Source organism: Cuculus canorus, chromosome 1, assembly GCF_017976375.1.
Source record: "Cuculus canorus isolate bCucCan1 chromosome 1, bCucCan1.pri, whole genome shotgun sequence".
NCBI classification, from domain to species: Eukaryota; Metazoa; Chordata; class Aves; order Cuculiformes; family Cuculidae; genus Cuculus; species Cuculus canorus.
In genome coordinates, this window is record NC_071401.1 from 113,220,172 (window position 1) to 113,239,761 (window position 19,590).

Genomic DNA, 19,590 nt, shown 5'->3' on the forward strand with positions numbered 1-19,590 from the left:
ACAATCCCAATACTTTTTCCCTTTATTGTCAAGTGTGAACTGTTTGTCAATAATACAGTTCCCATAAACCTATCTATCATCAAAGCCAGCATAACAAGAGTTTAAAACCAACTAAGTGCATTTGCATGTAATTTACTTTTTCAGCCTCAGAAAAAGCACAAACTAGATATCATTATTTATTTGTTATCTTTAACCAGTCTACTAAGGACACAGAAATTTCTAAGATGACAAAGGAAAATCTATTTTAGTAACGTGAGACTGCAATTAAATTTCACTCACTGTTTGCAGTAGACTTCACCTTAATAAAGCATGTGGGATTTATTTACCATAATTGTAAGCCACATATTTAAATGAAGCAATTAGCAGTTTATGTGTGATGTTTCGGAGACAGCTTTTTTTCCCGTCTTTGCATGACAAGATATTCTTGCAGAGAACATAATTATGTGAGCAAGGATAAGGAGGGAAAAAAGTATCTGCTTGTACGAGAAAAAAGCTCTGACTTTTGTTATATGTGTGCTTTGACGGCTGAGACAGTTAAAATCCAGCACAGCATTGCATGGGTGTACTAAACCAGGGTGTCATTTGGTACCATTAACGTAACATAAAATGTTATGCCCTACCATAAAATAAATACCTAGAAGTTCTGTACAGTATTCCTCTGAAATGATTTTATTTCTTAAAAATGTTTTAAATAGTTACCAGGGCCTCAGAACCAGGCCCTATAGATTTTTATAAAAAACACAATTCTATTTGAAACATTGAGCCTGAAAAACTATCACTGTCAGTCCATAATGTTGTACATTGAAAATCCCATAGGTTCATTCTAATAAGGTATAACAATTTCCCAAAACTGTGGCTCCTAATTTCTCTAGAAACATCACATAAGCCTCTATTCTCTCTTGGTTACACAACTAAAATCACTACTGAAAAAATGCTCTGGTAAGTTTAATGACCTTTGCAGAAAATAAATATTTTCCACGTATTTTATGCCAATAAATGTATTAGAAAAACTACATGATATCACAAATTAGATATAGGACATTCTATTTTTATGTTCTAACATCCTGAATATCAGTGAAATGCGGTTACCCATAGATATCATGTATTCTTTGAAATTTAAGAATAAATTAACAAAGTGAAAAAAATATTTTCATGGACAAGATGTATGACAGAATCGGGCAGACCCGTATCACTCTAAAAGTGCTCTTTTTATTAATTTCTGAGAGATTACAAAAGGTATAGTATGTAAATACAAGCAGGAGGGGGAAAAGGGGTTCAATATAAATAATCTACCAGGAATCAGGTATGACTTGTCAGGAGAAATACTCAGATTGCTAACTAATAAGGGTTTATTTCCTAGCAGCTGCCACTTAACAACAATGATTTTTTCAGTAAGCCTGACTAAGATGATTCCTGAAGCAGAAAATCAAATGGACTGGACAAGTTTAAAAGGAAGGGGAGGAGAGCGGGATGCTTAGAGCTCTCAGACAGAAAGGCAGCATCTTCCAAAGGTACTTGGAGAAGAAATGGAGAGTAACAGTCTGGCATGGGCTGCCCTGACCTCAGTAAGTTTTGCATGTACAGAGTAGTAGTAGTTTTCAACCTTTTTCAATTTGCAGACCTAGAAAGGGCAATGGATTAAAGCCTCCTGACAATAGATTTGCTTTTCTTAGTTACCTTTCACAAATCATAAGGAATAGGCTTCTGACTCCTCAAGGGGCTGCAGAACCCACATTAAAAACACTGGTGTCAGAAGTTGCTTTTTAAAACCCTTTGCTCTAAATGGTCTGGCTTCTATTGTCAAGTAGTTGGCTCTTTGGTTTAAGAAAGCTGTCTGGTGCATATGAACTCTTGATCACAGACTTCAAAGGAAAGAAACACATGTGCAAGATCAGCCTCATAATACTGGTTGTCTTATGAAGGTGCCTTATGACAACCAGTTGTTCCACAAGACTGGATACACTCATTGGAAATAGCAGCCACATGCTCAGTTTGTTCTTAAAGCAGTACTGGGAGGTGACAATCTTCTTGAACAAAGCAAGTAAATTTCAGTGTAGAACAATGATCAAAACACTGCAAAAAAACAAATACGCAAGCAAAATATCTGTGGTTCACTTAAAATTAGCTAAGTGCACACAAGGGGAAAAACCTCTCTGGTTTTAGTTGCTACAAAGGAAGAGATCATCCTAACACCACAATGTGCAATACACCCACACATTACATCCTGCACCCTGTGGTACTCATGCAGAGCCACCCAGGCGAGGACTTCCACCTGGAGAGACTGGAGATGGGCCTGCCACAGCTCTTGGAAAAGAAAGGTACAGCCAATGGCAGCAAGAGCAGTGAGGTAGGTCTCAAATGAAGCACAAGTTAATCACGCAGACAAATAACCTAGTCCGTGCAATGCAGGCTGAAGTTCTGGGGTCTTTCAGTTGTAGGCTCTCTGTGAGGTAAATAGCTCTTCCAAGCCTTACTAAAAAGTTGTACCTATTTTATGTTCTTTAAAAAAAAATGGAAACAAGACCCAAAATAATTATAGCATCCCTTCAATACCAAGGATGTAGTAATAAAGACATAGTGATGTGTGAGTCAGCTCTCTTACTTCTCAAGCCTAGGAACTGGACTTTGATCTGGTCTCCATTGAAATAACAGAAAAAAATCCCAAATTGAAAGTCTACAGGCTACTGCTTTATAAGGTGAGACTCAACTGAAATATTTAGGAAGCTTTCTTTTTTGCCTTTTATTCGTAATACTACATATGTTCAGATTTTTACTAAGATCTTTGAAGGTTCAAGTGTTCACCAAAAAAACCCATTTAAAATGAGATGACACGTTAATTTGGGAGAAATCTTTTCATGATTTGTTTTTCTGATTCCCATTCTGTGGCTGGAGTTCAGGTGGGGACTATCAATACCACACCGTCCCCCTGGTAGGCTCCACGAGAAAACTTTCTAAAGATTAATTGAATACCCATGGAGACTTTTTAACAGCAGTTTCTAAGTAGATACTGGTTATTTGTACCGTATCTTCCTTGCTATGTATGAAATATAAGCCTCATTTCTAGATACGAACAGCATTAGTAAACGCTAAATTAAATTGCTATTTCTGATACTTTTTTGATATTTGTCAACTTCAGTAGTAACATAATCTATCAGATGATCTCTCTGGCCAGTCTAAAGATGGCTAATACTGCTCTTCACAATCTTCACAACAATTGATGGTCTTTTCAATCCTACCTGTAAGATTTAATTAAATACCATATTCTGTTATGAAGATGTATTTTTTTTCTGAAATACAGATCTTTATATGTATAAATCCATATATGTAGAAATCAACAGCTTTAAATATAAGAAAGTGTTCATATAAACCAGAACCTATTTAATGGCATATTGGTTTTGATTAGTAGTTATTTACATAAAATTTATGAAGAACTAAGTTATTCATGAAAAGTAGGAACTTTCACAGTGCAAACCAGTACTAAATGCTTGCCTATCTCTTTTTCAGATCATTTTTGTGTAAAAGATGCTCGTGCCACAGGGAAGTACCAATACATGGCTGCACAAAATAAATGTATGAACATTGACAGCATAACAGAACTGAGTAAGTAAACTCTACTCAAGAAAAAAAGAGTATTACAGTTTGTCTGCATTTCTTCCTATATTTGTTCTGACGTGTTTCAGATGAACTTGGTAGAAAACACAACAACTTCATGTCATATTTTCATGATGCTCTCCTTAGCAAAAAAATTAATAATTTCAACAATTGCTATCATTGAGGCAGACAGTGTGTGAACAGGGGTGTCTCTGAATACTTAACATAGGCTTGATACAATAATTTCATTACAATATTACTAGCACAAACCCCTCCCGTTTGATATTTATTCCCACCTTTTCATAGTATTTGACCTCGTAGTCCAAGATGATCCCATTTGGATGTTCGGGTTCTTGCCAAGACAGAGACACGCTGTTCCTGGATGTCCTGTCTTTCCTTATGACTGTGATGGGGGATGGAGCTGTAAAAAGGATGGGGGGGGGGGGGGAGGGGGCAGGAGAGAAGAGAGAAAAGCAAACTGAGTTTATCTCTGCTCCAATCCTTGGCAAAGAGTATTGTTTCCATTTAAAAGACTCATGAGCATAGGTCTGGGCTTGTATCAACATTTAGCAGCTGGATTATAGTCCTACTACACATGCCTTAAAGCATACTGGCCTCAAGGAAAATGAACTGACATTTTCTGTTACACTGGCGGATCAGTGGCAAGACAGCAGATGGTTTCGATCTGCTACTACAATGTTAGCAATGCAATATATTTGATATACTAAAATAGAGAATAAAATAACAGTATTACCTATTTGTTATAATGCTGAAGTATTATCATTACCAGACTCTGCAGAACTCTGATAACATTCCCATATGCAAGTGTAAAATGGTGCTGGAATGCATTACATACAAGGAGCTCCTGCTATCCACAGTTACTAACAACCATCAGCACACTGCAGAATACAGTCTCTTTTATATTATTTGGTAAGCTCTCCAGATACAAATTGCTCCCATATACAGTTATCCTTTACCACATCTCTTTGAAAAGGAAATTAGAAGAAAAAAATCTAAACTAAAGAATAACATTTCTGATAAGTAATACTCAGAGTTAGGCATGATGATTGATCTCATGCTCACCCACCACCCACAACTTGGAAATACTGTCAACATCACAGGGAAAAAAAAAATATAATTACCTAAGATTGTTGAACATCAGTTTAGCTTTAGGCCACCCAGCTCTACGTGTTGTTCCAAGACCAAGCCTATGTTTCCTGGACTCACTGAAACCTATGTAAATTTTTAATGATCTTTCTGCTTCTTTTGGGTTGGCTTCCCTCTCCAAATGCTTCTCTTCCATGGTTTTGGCCAAAATTCATCAGATGATAACTTACAGATCACACATTAAAGGTCTTAAAAGTCATTCTAAAAAAATCTTTCACCAATAAACAGCCTTTTATCTTAACATGTAAAACAAATGTGTTTATAAGTTCAACATTGTACTATCCTAATAAAAAGTCTCTAGCTGATCTAAACAATTTCCTTTCAGCTGAATCTTATGAAACTTTTACTGTTCATATAAAACTAGTTGCACTTCAGATGCATTACCCATTCGCATGCATCAGTCAATGCCCTTTCTGTTTAGGTTTTAATTTCTGCAAGAGATCTTTCAAAAGCCAGAATAAGAGAACTTTTAATTTGAATAAATTTTGGAAAATTCATTTCGTGTTTGATCAGAGCATCAAAACATACATCCTAGTCTTGAGCCAATCTAAATGTTGATATGTTCCTTTAATTGAGTAGAGCACCTAGAAAGCTACATACACTCACAGAAGCACAAATGTATATACACGTCCACAATTGTTCTGGATTGAAACACATCCTCCGAGCAGCATTTTCACATCACGTAGTTCACAATAACTTTCTAATAAGAGTTTTTTGTTTTGTTTTGTTTTATTAAAGTAGAATGATAAAGGGTCTCTGTTTTACTCAGACTCACAAGATCTGTGCATGCCAGAGAGCTGAAAAGCATTAGGGCAAGGTATACAGGACTGGTTTGTAATGAACATCCTTTAGCAATTCCACTTGAATTCCGTTCAGGCACAAATCAGTGCTAAAGCCAAAATACAAAACGGTTAGCTGGCTGGACTGCTATACTGTAGCCAGCACTATGTTCACTCATATACCCCTGCTTGCTGCTTTTATGCTCTTGTAAGTCATTTTTATGTCTTCTTTTTAAGTCAAGCTATTAATCTTTTTTTATGCTAATAGATTGCCAAGTCCAGTACCCCAGCTGGTAACACTTCCCATTAAGGTAACATTAATACAGATTTTATGAATAATTAATATATGATTAACAGAAATGGCTTTCCCGCTAATAAATTATGGTAATTTGTGCTACAATGGCTGGCTGAAATAATTTTACACGCTCCAATACAGATGTGCTTTCTTCTAACAAAGTATTCATTATTTTGAGCTCATTTACATACATCTTTGCAGATGCTACCAGAAACTTATCACACAGCCGTTTATTAGAAAAGCGTCTGCTCTGCTGTTATCAATAACATTATAAAACATTCATATACCTTTTCTAGTCCCTAAGGTCCCTAAAGCTGCTCAGAAGTTATATCTACATAACATCTGGAAAAGACAGCACCCCACTCCATGAGTAAATGGAAGAGAAACAGATAACCACGAGAAACACAAAGTTTCAGGCATGTTTAATCCCATGCACAAACCAGACCTGAGTTCTGCAATACAGCACCACATGCCAGGCCACTCCACCAGCTACTGAACCTCTGAGCTACCAAAATTTTGAATTTCAAATTTACCTAAACCATCATCTTCCCTTAACTATGTTGATTAAAAAAAGTTACCTAGTTTTAAGGCATTAATATTCAGTAAGTAAAAGAAAGGTGTCTTCAGACATTTCAGGGCTCAACTACTTATTTCTAGAAGATAAACCACACTATTTATGTTAAGAGGAGAAGATATGTATTTGTAACAATTTTAATTTTTAAACATTCTTCTTTTTTTTTTTTTTTAATCCTGCTTAACTATCTTGTATATCATCTGAGCACTTTATTTTTGTAGCACACGGGAGGTTAAAAACAAAGACTCAATGTCAGGGAATACATTTCATAACTTTCCTGTTGTTTTCACCATCTCTCATTGGATTTCACAAGCAGTAGTTGATTTTGATCTCTCTCTACATCTCTGTGGCATGAAATAGAGCCCCAGAGAGGACAGCTCTCACAAGAACCCCTTCCAGCAGTTCTTCTCCTAGCACCACCTCAGGCTTATGGCTCTGCAAAACTCAACTGTGCTGTTCCTGGTATAATTTCAGCATCAGGATGCTCCTTCTATTTATAGTGAAGTAGGAGGAAGTAAAGGTAAATCTTGATGTGGGCAACTCCCCGAGAACAACTCTTTATATACTTAAGTCCTTAGAATATTGATTTTTCATTGCAGTTCCCAGATTTTCCTTTCTTATATTAAAAAAGACAATTAGATTGTGCAATAAAAGAATGCTGGAACAAATATTTCAAATGCCTGCAGCTCCCATCAACAAAAAAAAATCTGCCACTATAGGTTAGCAAAAAAATGATATATTATGAAGCTATTTATTATTTAATAGATAAACAATTTTTTTTAAATTATATTAAAGCATCAATGCCAACACAATGTTAGGCTAGGTTCACTTATCATTAAGAAAAAGTACATGTCAAGGTAAAACTTAAAAAGAGTACCATTTCAGACTAAGAAGCTGAATAAAAGGTGGGTTTAGCAATTTTTTTTAGAAATCCTGTGGTTCATATAACTCTATGCATTTATGGTTTTATTGGCATTTTGATTAATGTATTAGTATTCTTAACTTCTTCACTGACAAAGTATTGGGTTGTTTTTAATTAACTTCAGGCTTGTGTGGCCACGCATTAAGAGGTTTATTCTCAATAGTCACATGCAATGCATATGTAGGCATTTTTATTCATCTGATGGTTATTATTTGTCTGGTACTACAGTCTAACTGGTTTATGACTACTTTAAGCAGTTAATATGAACTTTCAAAACTCCCTAGAGTTACAAGGGGAAATTTACTTTGAGCGTTCAGTGTTGTTAGGTAGCATTTGTGACAACTGGGAATGTGGATGTTGAAAAGGTAACGAACACAATGATCCAGGGAGCTAAGACTCACAAGTGTAAAAACCTCCTCACTCATGACTGTTAAAGGTGCGAGCAAATAACATGAAGGATCTAGCAGAGACGACAATAAAACTCTGCTCAAATTGATTTCCCCATGAAACTGACCCCAACAGATCATTTGTTTTTCTCCAGTTTAATAGCAGCTGTATATAAATCTCCTTATTGACTTTTTCCTTATTCCTTGGTTATTATTTTCATATGTGACTGGCTTACAGATGTATAAATACACTGGAGGAAAACCCCCTGTCCTGTGAGAGAGAGAATTCAGTATTAACTTTGGGAAGCCATGTGTGTTCAACTGCTAAAATATTTAGAGTTCTGTTGTTTCTTGCTTAGGTCTCTAGATCACAAATTAAATATTAGGGAATGATTTTGTTCTAAAATGGCCATGGCCTGCTTGCTGCCAGCTTTTGCTCGTAACCAGCGATCAGCCTTACAGAGTAAAATACTCCAAGCTGTGCTGAAAGATGGTGATCAAGAACATAGCTGAGCCAGCAGAACTGACTGTATTACCCAAACTGCGACTTCTGCACTGATGACTAAATGGAAGGCTTATTCCTTTTCCTTTTTGCAGAAAACTGATGATTTTTATTATCTAATCATAATACTGTCATCTGATATAACGTATACATTTTCCTTAATGTCTCTGATGCCCCTAGGAGGTAATGTGGAATGGGAGCAGTAAATAAAGATCATAAACTGAAAATTAAATCTGCAACCTCTGTCAGCAGGATCCACTGGGACCCAAACCCAAATCTCTAAGTCTTAGAGGACCAGTATCTAAACCACAAAAAACTCTCATACAAGACAGAGTAGATACATCAATGTTTGAAATGATCTTTCTCTTGTGCACTTTCACTAGAAAACTGGAGTCACATCGCAGAGTTGGGAAACATGGGAGAACGTATGCCAGTGCAAGCATTAGGCACCCATGCTTGGCTTGGTCTGGCATTGCTCGTAATGTCACACATACACATTCCACTCATGCGACAACCACCCAACATCTGGGGTTTTGTGAAGAGTCTTTCTGTGTTTAGGGTTATCCAACCAGTCCACCACCAACCAGCATCTAATTTGTGGGTCCCAAGTAATGACTCACAAATTAGTACAGTGACACTACACCTTCATGACATAGTCACATTAACACGATATCTGTACAAACTACTACGCTTGTCCTTGCATCCTTATATCTCCAATATCTAGTCTGTTGATTAACATCTAAGGGGTTTATTATAGATGCTGGCTCAGAGAAAACAGGAGTTTCACTATTTTAAACCTTCTCTGATTGTGTTACTATTTATTTTCTACATTCAGTTAAAGATTCTGCCTCCCTCTATGTGGTTGCACTGATCCCACAGGCACATTCCAAGACATCTCAGTCGGTGCAGGGTCCCCAGGTGCCTCCCAGGAGGCAGGACAAGGAGGAAACCGCTACACCTTAACAACACTTTGGAAACCTGCTAAACCCTACATGCTCCTCTTCCAGATACAATTACTCACCTTTTCAATGTGCATGCAGACACAGTCCTTTGCCCTTTAATCTGCAGGACGTGTAATTAAACTAGCACAGTACTTGTGTTTGTGTCCCTGCACCTTTTCCCTGAGCTGAAGCAGGCTCAATGTAATTTTTTTATTCCTCAGCCTGTAAAATGTCATCTGATTCTGTAACATCACTAGGAGACTGTCAGCCAGAACACAACACACCTTCCCTGTCACCGGGGACCCGGCATTAGGGAGTCCAGCCATCCCAACAGCAAGAAGCCCGTGTCAGTGAACAGAACGTCACAGCAGATCAAGGCAAAAGTAGGTGAAAGAAGGCATAAGAAGGCATAAGAAAGTAGGTGAAAAGGTTCATAGTTTCTGGAAGAAAGCTATCAAAATCCAGACATTTAAACATTTCAAAATGCAGAAGCAAAGAAAAGCGACAAAACTTTAAGGACAAATAGAAGCAGACAAACTTGGCATCAAACAAAGCTGTGTGCAGGAGCTATGCAAGCCTCTCCCAGAAACAGGATAATTTTAAAGACTGATTTGTTCATGGGTTTTTTGATGGATGACTGCCTGCATTATGGCAAAGGACCCAAATGCATCTGCAAGCTGGTAGACTCCAGCCTCTGGTTACAGACTCCAGGGTGGCTGCAGGCATTGCACAGGTGCCGTGAAGGAAAGGCAGCAGGGAACTGGAAAGGGGAAAACAAGCAGCTTCAGCAGGAATTACATTAAAAGGCAGCTGCTTGATTTTGCTCTCAAGTGCAGAGAAAAGCAACCTTCTGGGCAACAGCTGTTACCGGACAAGTGATTATCAGGGGTCATTTCTCACTCTAACAAATAAATTCTAAATTAAAAGCAAACTTCATTAAGTGTTGCACATTCATGTTCTCATTTCTCCGTCTTTTTATTAAAAGAGATAGTGAATGCCTTCCACAGAGCAGAAAAAATGTTAGACTTGCTCATATGCTTAACATGTGTGTAATAAATCATGGAAACGCCATGTCCATTTGTGAAGTACTGGACAAGGCACTTGTTTCAGAAACTGAAAATTATGGTGCCATGATGTTCACAGCTGTTAGTTCAGAGAGGAGATAAATGGTGTATATGCTTTCATAAGGATTCAGCCCAAAGGTACTCACAACACAAATATTATTCTTTCTATTCTCTGAGATGGTGATGGAGGGAGCTTTGCAATACTTCAGATTTTTCACTGAATGTGTTTAAGAACATATCAGTTTAAAACAAACAGTTTTGCTTTGCCTTCCCTTTCCCATTGTAACAATATTTTGTAGGATGTTAGGGCTTCCTGGTGGGAAGTTTTCAGAAAGAAGAATTTATTCACCATGCCCATAACATCATCGGTCAGGTGCTGAGTACGCTTACAGTTTCCGTGAAATTTTAATTACACCCACCACCAGAAAAATCCCATTCAAAATTTAAGAAGTATACTAAAGAACCATCTCCTGAACAGGTCCCTAAGTTCCATCAGAGTCTTCTCAGCCTGGTCAGAAAATAGAAACAGCATTTCTCAAACTTCTTGCCCTGTCATTCCTTGGTAGTTTCACAGATGGCTTTGGACCAATTGCTTTTGCAAAATTTAACCAGGGCAGGAAAATCACACATGAAAAAGTTTTGAAAGGTGCTCACATCCCCTTTCACTTTCTTTTGGATTTTGGGATGATGTAAATTCTATTTTGTTGTTGTTGTTTTAAACATTTTGTTTATATACGTGACCATAGTTTACTAGAAGGAATACTAGAAAGAAAACTCTTTCATACATATTCTGCTGTAGAATTAGACACAGCAAGCAAAATAAAAAGAAAGAGAATAAAAAGAAAGTAAAAATACAACTTTCTTGCAGGATTTCTGATGTCAAGCCCACAAATTCTGAGGACACTCACTCTGCAACACTGAGAAGCTGGCACTAATGAGAAGAAGCAAAGTCTGTAATTTTCAGAACAAGGTCTACCGGCTTCATGAGCAGGATGACACATCAGTCTCAAATCAGCTTATGTAGTTGGTGTGAGTAAAACCAAAGCTGCACATATTGTGAATACTGTAACACACAGAGGTGCATAACTTTAATAACTTATATATTAAAATGCTTCCAAAACCATAATAATTCCCATTGACATGAACAGTGCCCAAACCCAAATGAATATATAATATTTTTTTCCCAGCTATCCCCAGCCTGCAAATGGTCTGGAAGGAAACATTCAGAAGCATGGGAAAAGAAGCAAGGAAAGTTCATAGTTTTGTTTATGATCAACAGGAACACAGACTATTTCCTTCAGTGATTACCAAGAGCGCTACCATAGATAAAGGAAAGAGAGGCAGAAGTCCAAGGAATATTATTTAACTGAGTGCTAAGCATCCTTTTTACCTATATTTCTTTATTTTTACTAATTTACCAAACCAAGATATTAAATGTGCTTTATGTTAAAGACCATAACAGCAGCAAGTAGAGAAACCCATTATCCATTGATTGCTGAATACCATTGCACCATGACCTCTGGAAAAGGTAGCTAAAAGCAATGGAAATGAAAAACACTAGCTGAGCCACAAAATTCACCTGTGAACCTTCTTTAAGGTCATGAGTGTTCACATGAGGACTGTGTGCACACAGAAAAGACCAAGGTACGTCACAGACTTTGAAGCCTGGGCAGAGCTTCCTTGACATTCAGGGGAAAACGGATCAAAGGCTTTGCAGACAGAATGTCTCTAGCTAATAACAGGCTACGCATGGAGTGACATTGTTAAAACACTTCCCTTTTATATCCCAAAAGGAGGAGTTTTATTGAGTTAAAATGATCCTTGAATAGCCTCTGGGCTGAACTGTAAAACACATTTGAAAAGCATAAAATCTTTATTTATGCCAGGAATGTTTGAAATTCAAAAGATAAATGTCATTCAAAAAAACAAGCATGTCCTAGGAATTCAGTACGTAATGGGACACAGCTGTAATAACAGTCAGTGAACCAGAGACTCCCTACATCATGTCATTAGCTCACTTTTAATAAGTCTACCTTCTTGTCCTTTTTATAAGGACCATAGGGAAAGAAAAAAATATATCATGCACCAAACATCTGTGGCTTTCTCAAATTGTCTCTCTCAGAAAACAGATCTTCGTAAGAGACCTGTCTTGGGATATAGATTGTACAGTACACACAACTCTTTCTAAATATGGATTGTATTTAAACAGGGAGCATCACACATCATTTATGAGTTGCTGAAGACAGTGCAGTCTAGCTTAACAGAACAAATACTGAATACAGAAATAGCATCACAGTTCTTGCAAGCAAAGACATATATTGCAATAAAGCTTAGTGCTCAACTTGGTGCTGAATTTATTCTCTTGAAGCCACAGATTTCAGGCAAAAAAAAATTCTAGTTCTGAGGAGTTTTTAACAACTTTTCCTGGGGGCAAAGTGAGTCTGTTTACAATGGCACTGATAAATTTACTGATTCTTTCTCTGTTTTAAAAATCTATCCTCCCAAGCTGAAACCAAAAGACGGCTTGATATTTTCAATCTGCAAATGACATATGTAGATCAAGATACTACAAACCAGCTACATCTACCCTTCGAAACTCTCCTCCTAATTATGTTATTTTCTGTACCTAGTGGTCAGTTTTTACCTCATTTTTTTTAGTTTTCATCCTGGGCCCTTGCAAATACTCCATAGTGCCTTATTGGTTACCTTCTCCTTAAACTTATCCTTTCTGTGTTTCAAAACTGCTAGATTTGACAGCTAATACATTTAAGAAAGAGATAGGAAGAGTATTAAAACTAAATTGAGTTCAATGAATGTAACAGGCTGGGTTGTGTGTTTGCACTCGAAGAAAATATCCAGTTAACATGTTGGGTTTTTTTTTTTTTGTTAACCACATTGTTATTCATTAACCCAGAAAAAAAAAAAAATCAGCGAGAAAAAATGGATTACTGAGGCAACTTCCAGACTTCATATTGCCACCGCACAGCTACTATTGCAGTCATGTATTTTCCTACACCTTTTCATGAATGTGTTAAATGAGTAAGCAAGACAATTACACAGGCTATACGATTTTTTCTGCTTTGTGAGTTTTACAAATACAAAAGAAGGAGACTTCTGATAATCAGACTGGTGCTTTTCTAGGGAACCCTGACATGATATGGGGTATGTCTCGTTTTTATTATTCTTCATACTACAGCTGTGCACAGATGCCTTGTCTTTGATACAGGGGCAGTTATTCTTTTTGCTTTCTGCATGAAAAGAGCCACATAAAGGAAATAATATTTTATAAATACACAACTGAATTGTAGGGGGACCAAAGCTCAGGTTTAGGCATTTTTAGGCACTTAATTGAGAAGCATAATTACTTCCTATAGTTACTAGGAAAAGACTGACATCTTTAGTTATGATTTAGTCCACAAAAAGCCTCCTGTGTCTCCTTTGCATTTATTTCTACAGCAGGTAAGCAGAGATTCCTATTTATACTTAATTTTTTTGCTATTATTATTTTTTTATTGCAACTATCTGAATCCTATATGGATTTTGTGTAAGAGCTAAATTGAACTGAAGGCAGAGTTTGAAGGAGTCTCTTGTTACAACATGTCTCCTTTGTTCCCCTCCTGATGCCCGGATATGTGACAGCACAAAACTTTGCAGAATTGATTTAGTACTGACACTGGCTTATTGTAGCTGACCTCTATTTCTACCACCATTCACAGCTGCACTGTTGAGACCTTGGTTTACAAGGCCATAGGTCCTTACTCAGACATAAAATTACATCTAAAGCTGTTGCATTGTGCTTTTAGTGATTAAAAGAAAACAGTCTATTTCATTATAAAGCAGGCAGACAGTAAAGACCTGAGGTACTGAAAAAAAAATATTTGGGCATCAGTACAGGTATATTTGGAAAATACAGGAAATGTAATACATTTCACTTAATTTTGTTGCTAACACCTATTCTGCTGGAACCCTGGACACTGAATCCTATTAGAAATAACAGAAAAGGTAAGAGGTCAGGAAGACACGCATGCAGAACTACGGTTTGGAGAATATTCAGCCTGCTATAGAGTAGCTGCTCTACCCAGGAAAATGCTGTCACTAAAAGAAGGTCACAGACTTAACCTCCTTGTTCCCATCTACCCTGCAAAGCGTTTTGATTATGCTCCTTCTTTTTGCTTTGCCCTTGTGGTACCTCTGGTTTAACACAGACAACTGTATTTGCTACCCTACATGGTGACCTAGAGTCATTTGGATGTAGTACATGGAAATTAAAGATAAAACTGTAGACAAAGTCTCCTGGGACAGCAGTTAGTATTCTAGAACTTACACAGTTCTTACAGCTAGGAAGCAAAAGACATCTTCACAAATTATCTGTCTCCATAATAAAACTGTATCAGTGTAATGTAAACTTGTTTATAAACTCATTTGTTCAGATCAGTTCAAATCTCAAAATAGACACTCTTCTTTTACAGTGCCGCAATTAATTTAACACGAAAAAATAAGAAAAACTAATTCTTAGAGTAACACAAGCGTGACTATGCAAAGGTTTGCAGTAGTTTGATTGAAATGTTCATATGCAATTTAAAACTGCTTTCCCCACCTAAGCAGGCATCCTATTATCCACATGGGGAAAGACAGTTAGTAGAAAATAGGTCTCAGTGTACTCACTGCTGATTTGAGAAGGCCTTGCTACATGAATAAAAAGGTCAGAGTTAAATGAGGACAGTAATTGCTGAATAATCCCTTGCCTGGTCTCCTTCCAGTTGCCACTATCCTCTTTGTACACAATGATTACACATGGATTGAGGTGGAAAGAAACCTCTGCAGATGACCTAGTCCAACCCCCTGCTGAAAGCAAGATCAGCCAGACCAGGTTGCTCAGAAGCTTGATTGGTCGGGTTTTGAATACCTCTGCAGATGGAGATGCTACCATCTCTTTGGGCTACCTGTTCCAGGGCTCAGTTCCACTTGAAGAAGTTTTTTCCCCACATTTAAACAGAAATTCTTGTATTTCAGTTTGTGTCCATCACCTCTTGTCCTATCGCTGAACATGACTGAGGAGAGCCTATGTCTTTACAAAGAAGCTGCTTTGAGCCAGCTGGCCTCCAGCATGTACAGGTGCATGAAGTTATTCCTTTTCAGGTACAGGATGAACTCAAATACAGTAATGCTAAAGATTGACATTGAAAATAGCATGCTAGAAAAAGCCCACCAGAATTACATTCTGGAAAGTTAGGAAAATACCAAGATGCTAAGTTTCCTCACAGTGCCAAAAACATGATTGATGAGGAAATGTTCTGTACAAATTTTGTACCTCATCTTATTTAACTTTGGGACATGGACCTAAAAAGACCTATAATAGTAACGGCCAGTGAATGCTAGTTGTTTCTGACTTAGCTCTTGAGCAGTTAAACATATTTTTATCGTTAAGTATATGCTTATATCCAATAGCCTTATATGGATTGCACTTGCACAGAAACTGCATTTATTTTTTAGATAGGAAGCATAACTCCCTTCAGGAAAAGAGCGACTTTTATTTGTTGTTGCTAAGTTTGGGACTTGCCCAAGTTTCAACCAACCGAGGATGCTTTCATCATGTTCTGTTTTACACAATAAATACAGTAAGAGCTGTATTTATTATTTATCAGACATGCCACTATCATATCATTTTCATGAGTTTATAGTTGCTAGAATTAACAAATACAAAGCTAGACAAACTAAGCAAAAAGATTTTAGATCAAATAAACAGAACCACTTCTACAGTGAACCTTCTCACTACTTCTGCTGGGAGGAAAGGATGGGGAGAGCCCTGTGTGTGCTGAGATAGCAGGGGGATGGCCAAAGCTTCCTAAGACCTACCTGGTAGATCTATATATGCTCATGGTTCAGATTTCTGCAAATTTTGAAAGTTCTCCTGGCCTCCTCTGGATTGTAAAGATCACCACAGAGAATGTATATTTAAAATGCAGTTGAGTCAATTACAACCTTGGTTACAATATTAATCTTTTTTAATTGAGTCATACCTGCTATCTCTATGACAGTGTATGATACCATAAAAGCAGCAATATAGCAGAAAAATTGTCATTTTCTTATGCAGCATCTGCAAAAGTTATGCAACTTATATATGTACCTGACTCAATGGCTGTGTTTCACATTTGAAAACCTTCTCCTTCATTGTTGTAAACTGATTATTCAGTAGTACAGCTATGTTGTCTCTACTAAATCTTAGTCTTTCTTCAGTGATTTTCACACCCTGTTTCAATTTAAAATACCCTTGGCCTCCACGGGAATCCTCTGCTCGCTACAGCTTAAAGGAATTAAATGCAGAACCTCCCTGACTTGAACTGGATGTCTTTTCGCTTTGGGTTACTTATAAAGCTCCAAGGAACAGACAACTTTCTGGTCTTCACTGATAAATGCGTTTTCAAAAAGCCTATAAATTGTGGTCAGAAAACCCATCTAACCTGGGATATCTGTGCCCAGACACCTGAAAATGCTAGTGTTAAGCCAGGCAGTCAGCCTCTGTGTGGCACATTCACAACTAGCACACCACTTCCAGGAGTACTGAATTCCCTATCCACAGCAGCCCCTGAACCTTTTTAAGTGGGGTTGATTTGTGTTATTAGGAGATAACATCTGCATGGCGCAACATATTGGCATAAAGTGAGGACTTTCTTCAGGCAGCAACAGAATGCTTTAATATAATTCAGAGGAAGCTGTATCCGTCAGCAACTGTAGGAATGCATTACAGTGCAATCAAAGAGGAAGATCAACAAACTAAAACAGAAACATGGACACTTTCTCTTTCACTTTTACAAAGACAGAAAGACCTACAGGAATTAAAAATATTGCAGTGTCATACCTGTCTAGCCATACTGTGCAAGACTTTTTTTTTTTTTTTTTTTTTTTCCGGAAAGGAAAGAAAACAAAGTGCAATAAAAGTGCAAAACTCAGGCCAAACCATTAGAATTAAAAAAAAAATCTGATTTCTGAAACAACCTGAATTTACCTCAATTCACTGGACTGGATCTGGGCTTTACAACAGTTTTGAAAACTCTCTAGGAAAATCTTATTGAGACTGTTAGTTACAAACACTAGAACTCAGAGTCATTATAAAGGTATCAGCAAATTTTTTAGCAACATTTAAGGTGATCCATTTTGTGTGTGTATACAAGCTCCAACACAAAAAGAAAATGAGATTAACCCTATAGCTTGGGAAAAAAAAAGTGGGAAGGGAGAGACAAAGAGATGGTTACAGAACACGTTCAAAGCTGTCACAGTGAGACAAGGCTGAACTCAATCACTTTACTCATTGTGAGTGGATGCATCTTCAAATATAGACATTTTCTTACTGTCAGTCAGAAAATGTCGGTGTGCAAGAGTGAACAGTGAGTTAACATCAAGTTTCTTGTGAAACGGAGGAAATCTGTAACTAAGGCTTACAGAGATCCCAAAGATCAAGTTGGTGCTTAAAGGAATCCATTTTTTGGTTGAAGATGTGAAGGCAAAAACGATGCAGATCCTCAACAGCCTTTCAGAAAACTATATGTGGAATTGCTTTGAAAATTGCCAGCATTGTATGCAGCTGTGTGTCAACTCAGCAGGGAACTATTTTGAAGGTCATCATAGTTGATTTTCTTAATTTGTTAAATAAATAGACTTACAAGCACACACTTAGCCTTTTTTTGTGTCAGACCCCATACATCTAGGTGTATGTCAATTACAAATATGTGTATGCATGTGTGCATATGATCTGCTTATGCACAAAACCAGAACTGCTGTACAAACTGACTGAATCTTAACATATCAGCTGAATTTATTTTAACACACTCTGGCAGGTCGCCCAATTGCTGCATTACATAAAATTAGTACTATGCATGTTCCAATCTATTAGGCTGGTAATGAATTCATAGGCAGAAATGCCTATGTGTACAGTGACAAACATTGGAAGAAATGTTTGTTGAATTTTCAGTAGGCCTTTGGAGCTCAGAGACCCAGCAAATGTTAACATCAACTGATGCCTGACTCGAACTGAGTTCATCTGGAGGTAAAGATGTACAATGTCTGACTTTAACCGCCAAGAGAACAGCCACAAAAAATCACATTCTTTTATCATTAGAAAATATAAAACATACTACAGTTCTGCCTCAGGCTCTTGGAAACTCCAATACTAGAAACCCAGTGTTTGGTGAGAGGTGAGGAACATTTTGCAGAACAACTTCCACTAAGCTGGGATGAGCCCTGACAGTGCCTGAATAAAGCACATGAATACTGAAAATCCAGTATTAAAACTGGAAATTCATCATACCCATGGCAAGGGTACAAGCCTCTCACATCAATGTTGGCAGAAGTGATATAACCTGGGTTCAGGGAAGACTGAGGAGATTTGGGTTATAGGGACTTTCTACACTCTAATCCTCTCTCTCAAACCTGCAGCCTACTGACTGGCACTGTTCCTTCTGCAGGCTTGCCAGGGGCTCTGTCCTCAGGATCTGTCTGGCTGTACTGAACCGTAATCACTCCATGTGACAACTCATACACAGAACAACACTCCAAAGCAATACGTCTCTCCTACTTCCTTGAGTACTTCACAGTTCAGTCACTTAACCAAAGCTTTATCCAGCTGGTGCATACCTCTGTCCTTTAAGGAATGGACCTAAAGTCAGACAGCACAAATAATAGCCCTAGAGTCATGACTGGCTTTTGCAGTAATTTGGTCTCTTCCAGTTCCAGTTCAATGGCGCTTTAATTCTTTTTTGAAGCACCTCTCAGTTAAACTTCTAATTATAATGTAATCTAAGATCTTCAGAATTTCTTCATCAGCCCCTGCCTAGGCATTTAAAGTATGACATCAGCTAAACCATAATTCCATTTTGTGATCTAACAGGGAAAGGAATGCAAGAGAAATTGCATTTTTATAATTAAGCTTTAAAAGATTACCTCTCTACAAATTAAGGGTCTAATTTTAGCAACTTGCAGAACTTCTAGGGAAATTCTAATATAGTAAATCAGTTGGCATGATCAACACATAGCACAATTAAGCTGTAGTAAACCATATCAGCTAAATGTGCTTAAAGCAAAAGAGAGCTATGCATAAAAGTGGAAACTAAACAAAAAAATTGCTTAAGCAGCCTGAGGGTTGCATTAAACAAAGTTGCTATTGCCAGAAATGCATTGACTCTGCTACGTTACAGGAACAGTGCATTCCAAAACAAAATCAAAATCCACTTTGCGTTGCAGCGCAAAGGCAGCCAGCTCTGGGCCTTGGGGAATCACAATGCAAAGCAGGAGGCCTCTGCAGAGAAATACTTTTCACTGATCCCAGACAGTTCATTCTAGGGAGTGTCCCCAGGTGATTTCTAACTGCTATGG

General features: G+C 37.5%; 1 protein-coding gene across 2 annotated transcripts in view; it reads right to left on the reverse strand.

The window, feature by feature from the left end:
* The window catches only part of LOC104056012 (ephrin type-A receptor 3), a 223,659-nt gene that overhangs the window by 54,896 nt on the left and 149,173 nt on the right, over positions 1-19,590 (reverse strand). For both annotated transcript variants that reach the window (XM_054071215.1, XM_054071206.1), the window contains exon 6: positions 3,888-4,012. In XM_054071215.1, the coding sequence (XP_053927190.1) occupies positions 3,888-4,012 (125 nt within the window). The remainder of the gene's footprint in view (positions 1-3,887; positions 4,013-19,590) is intronic.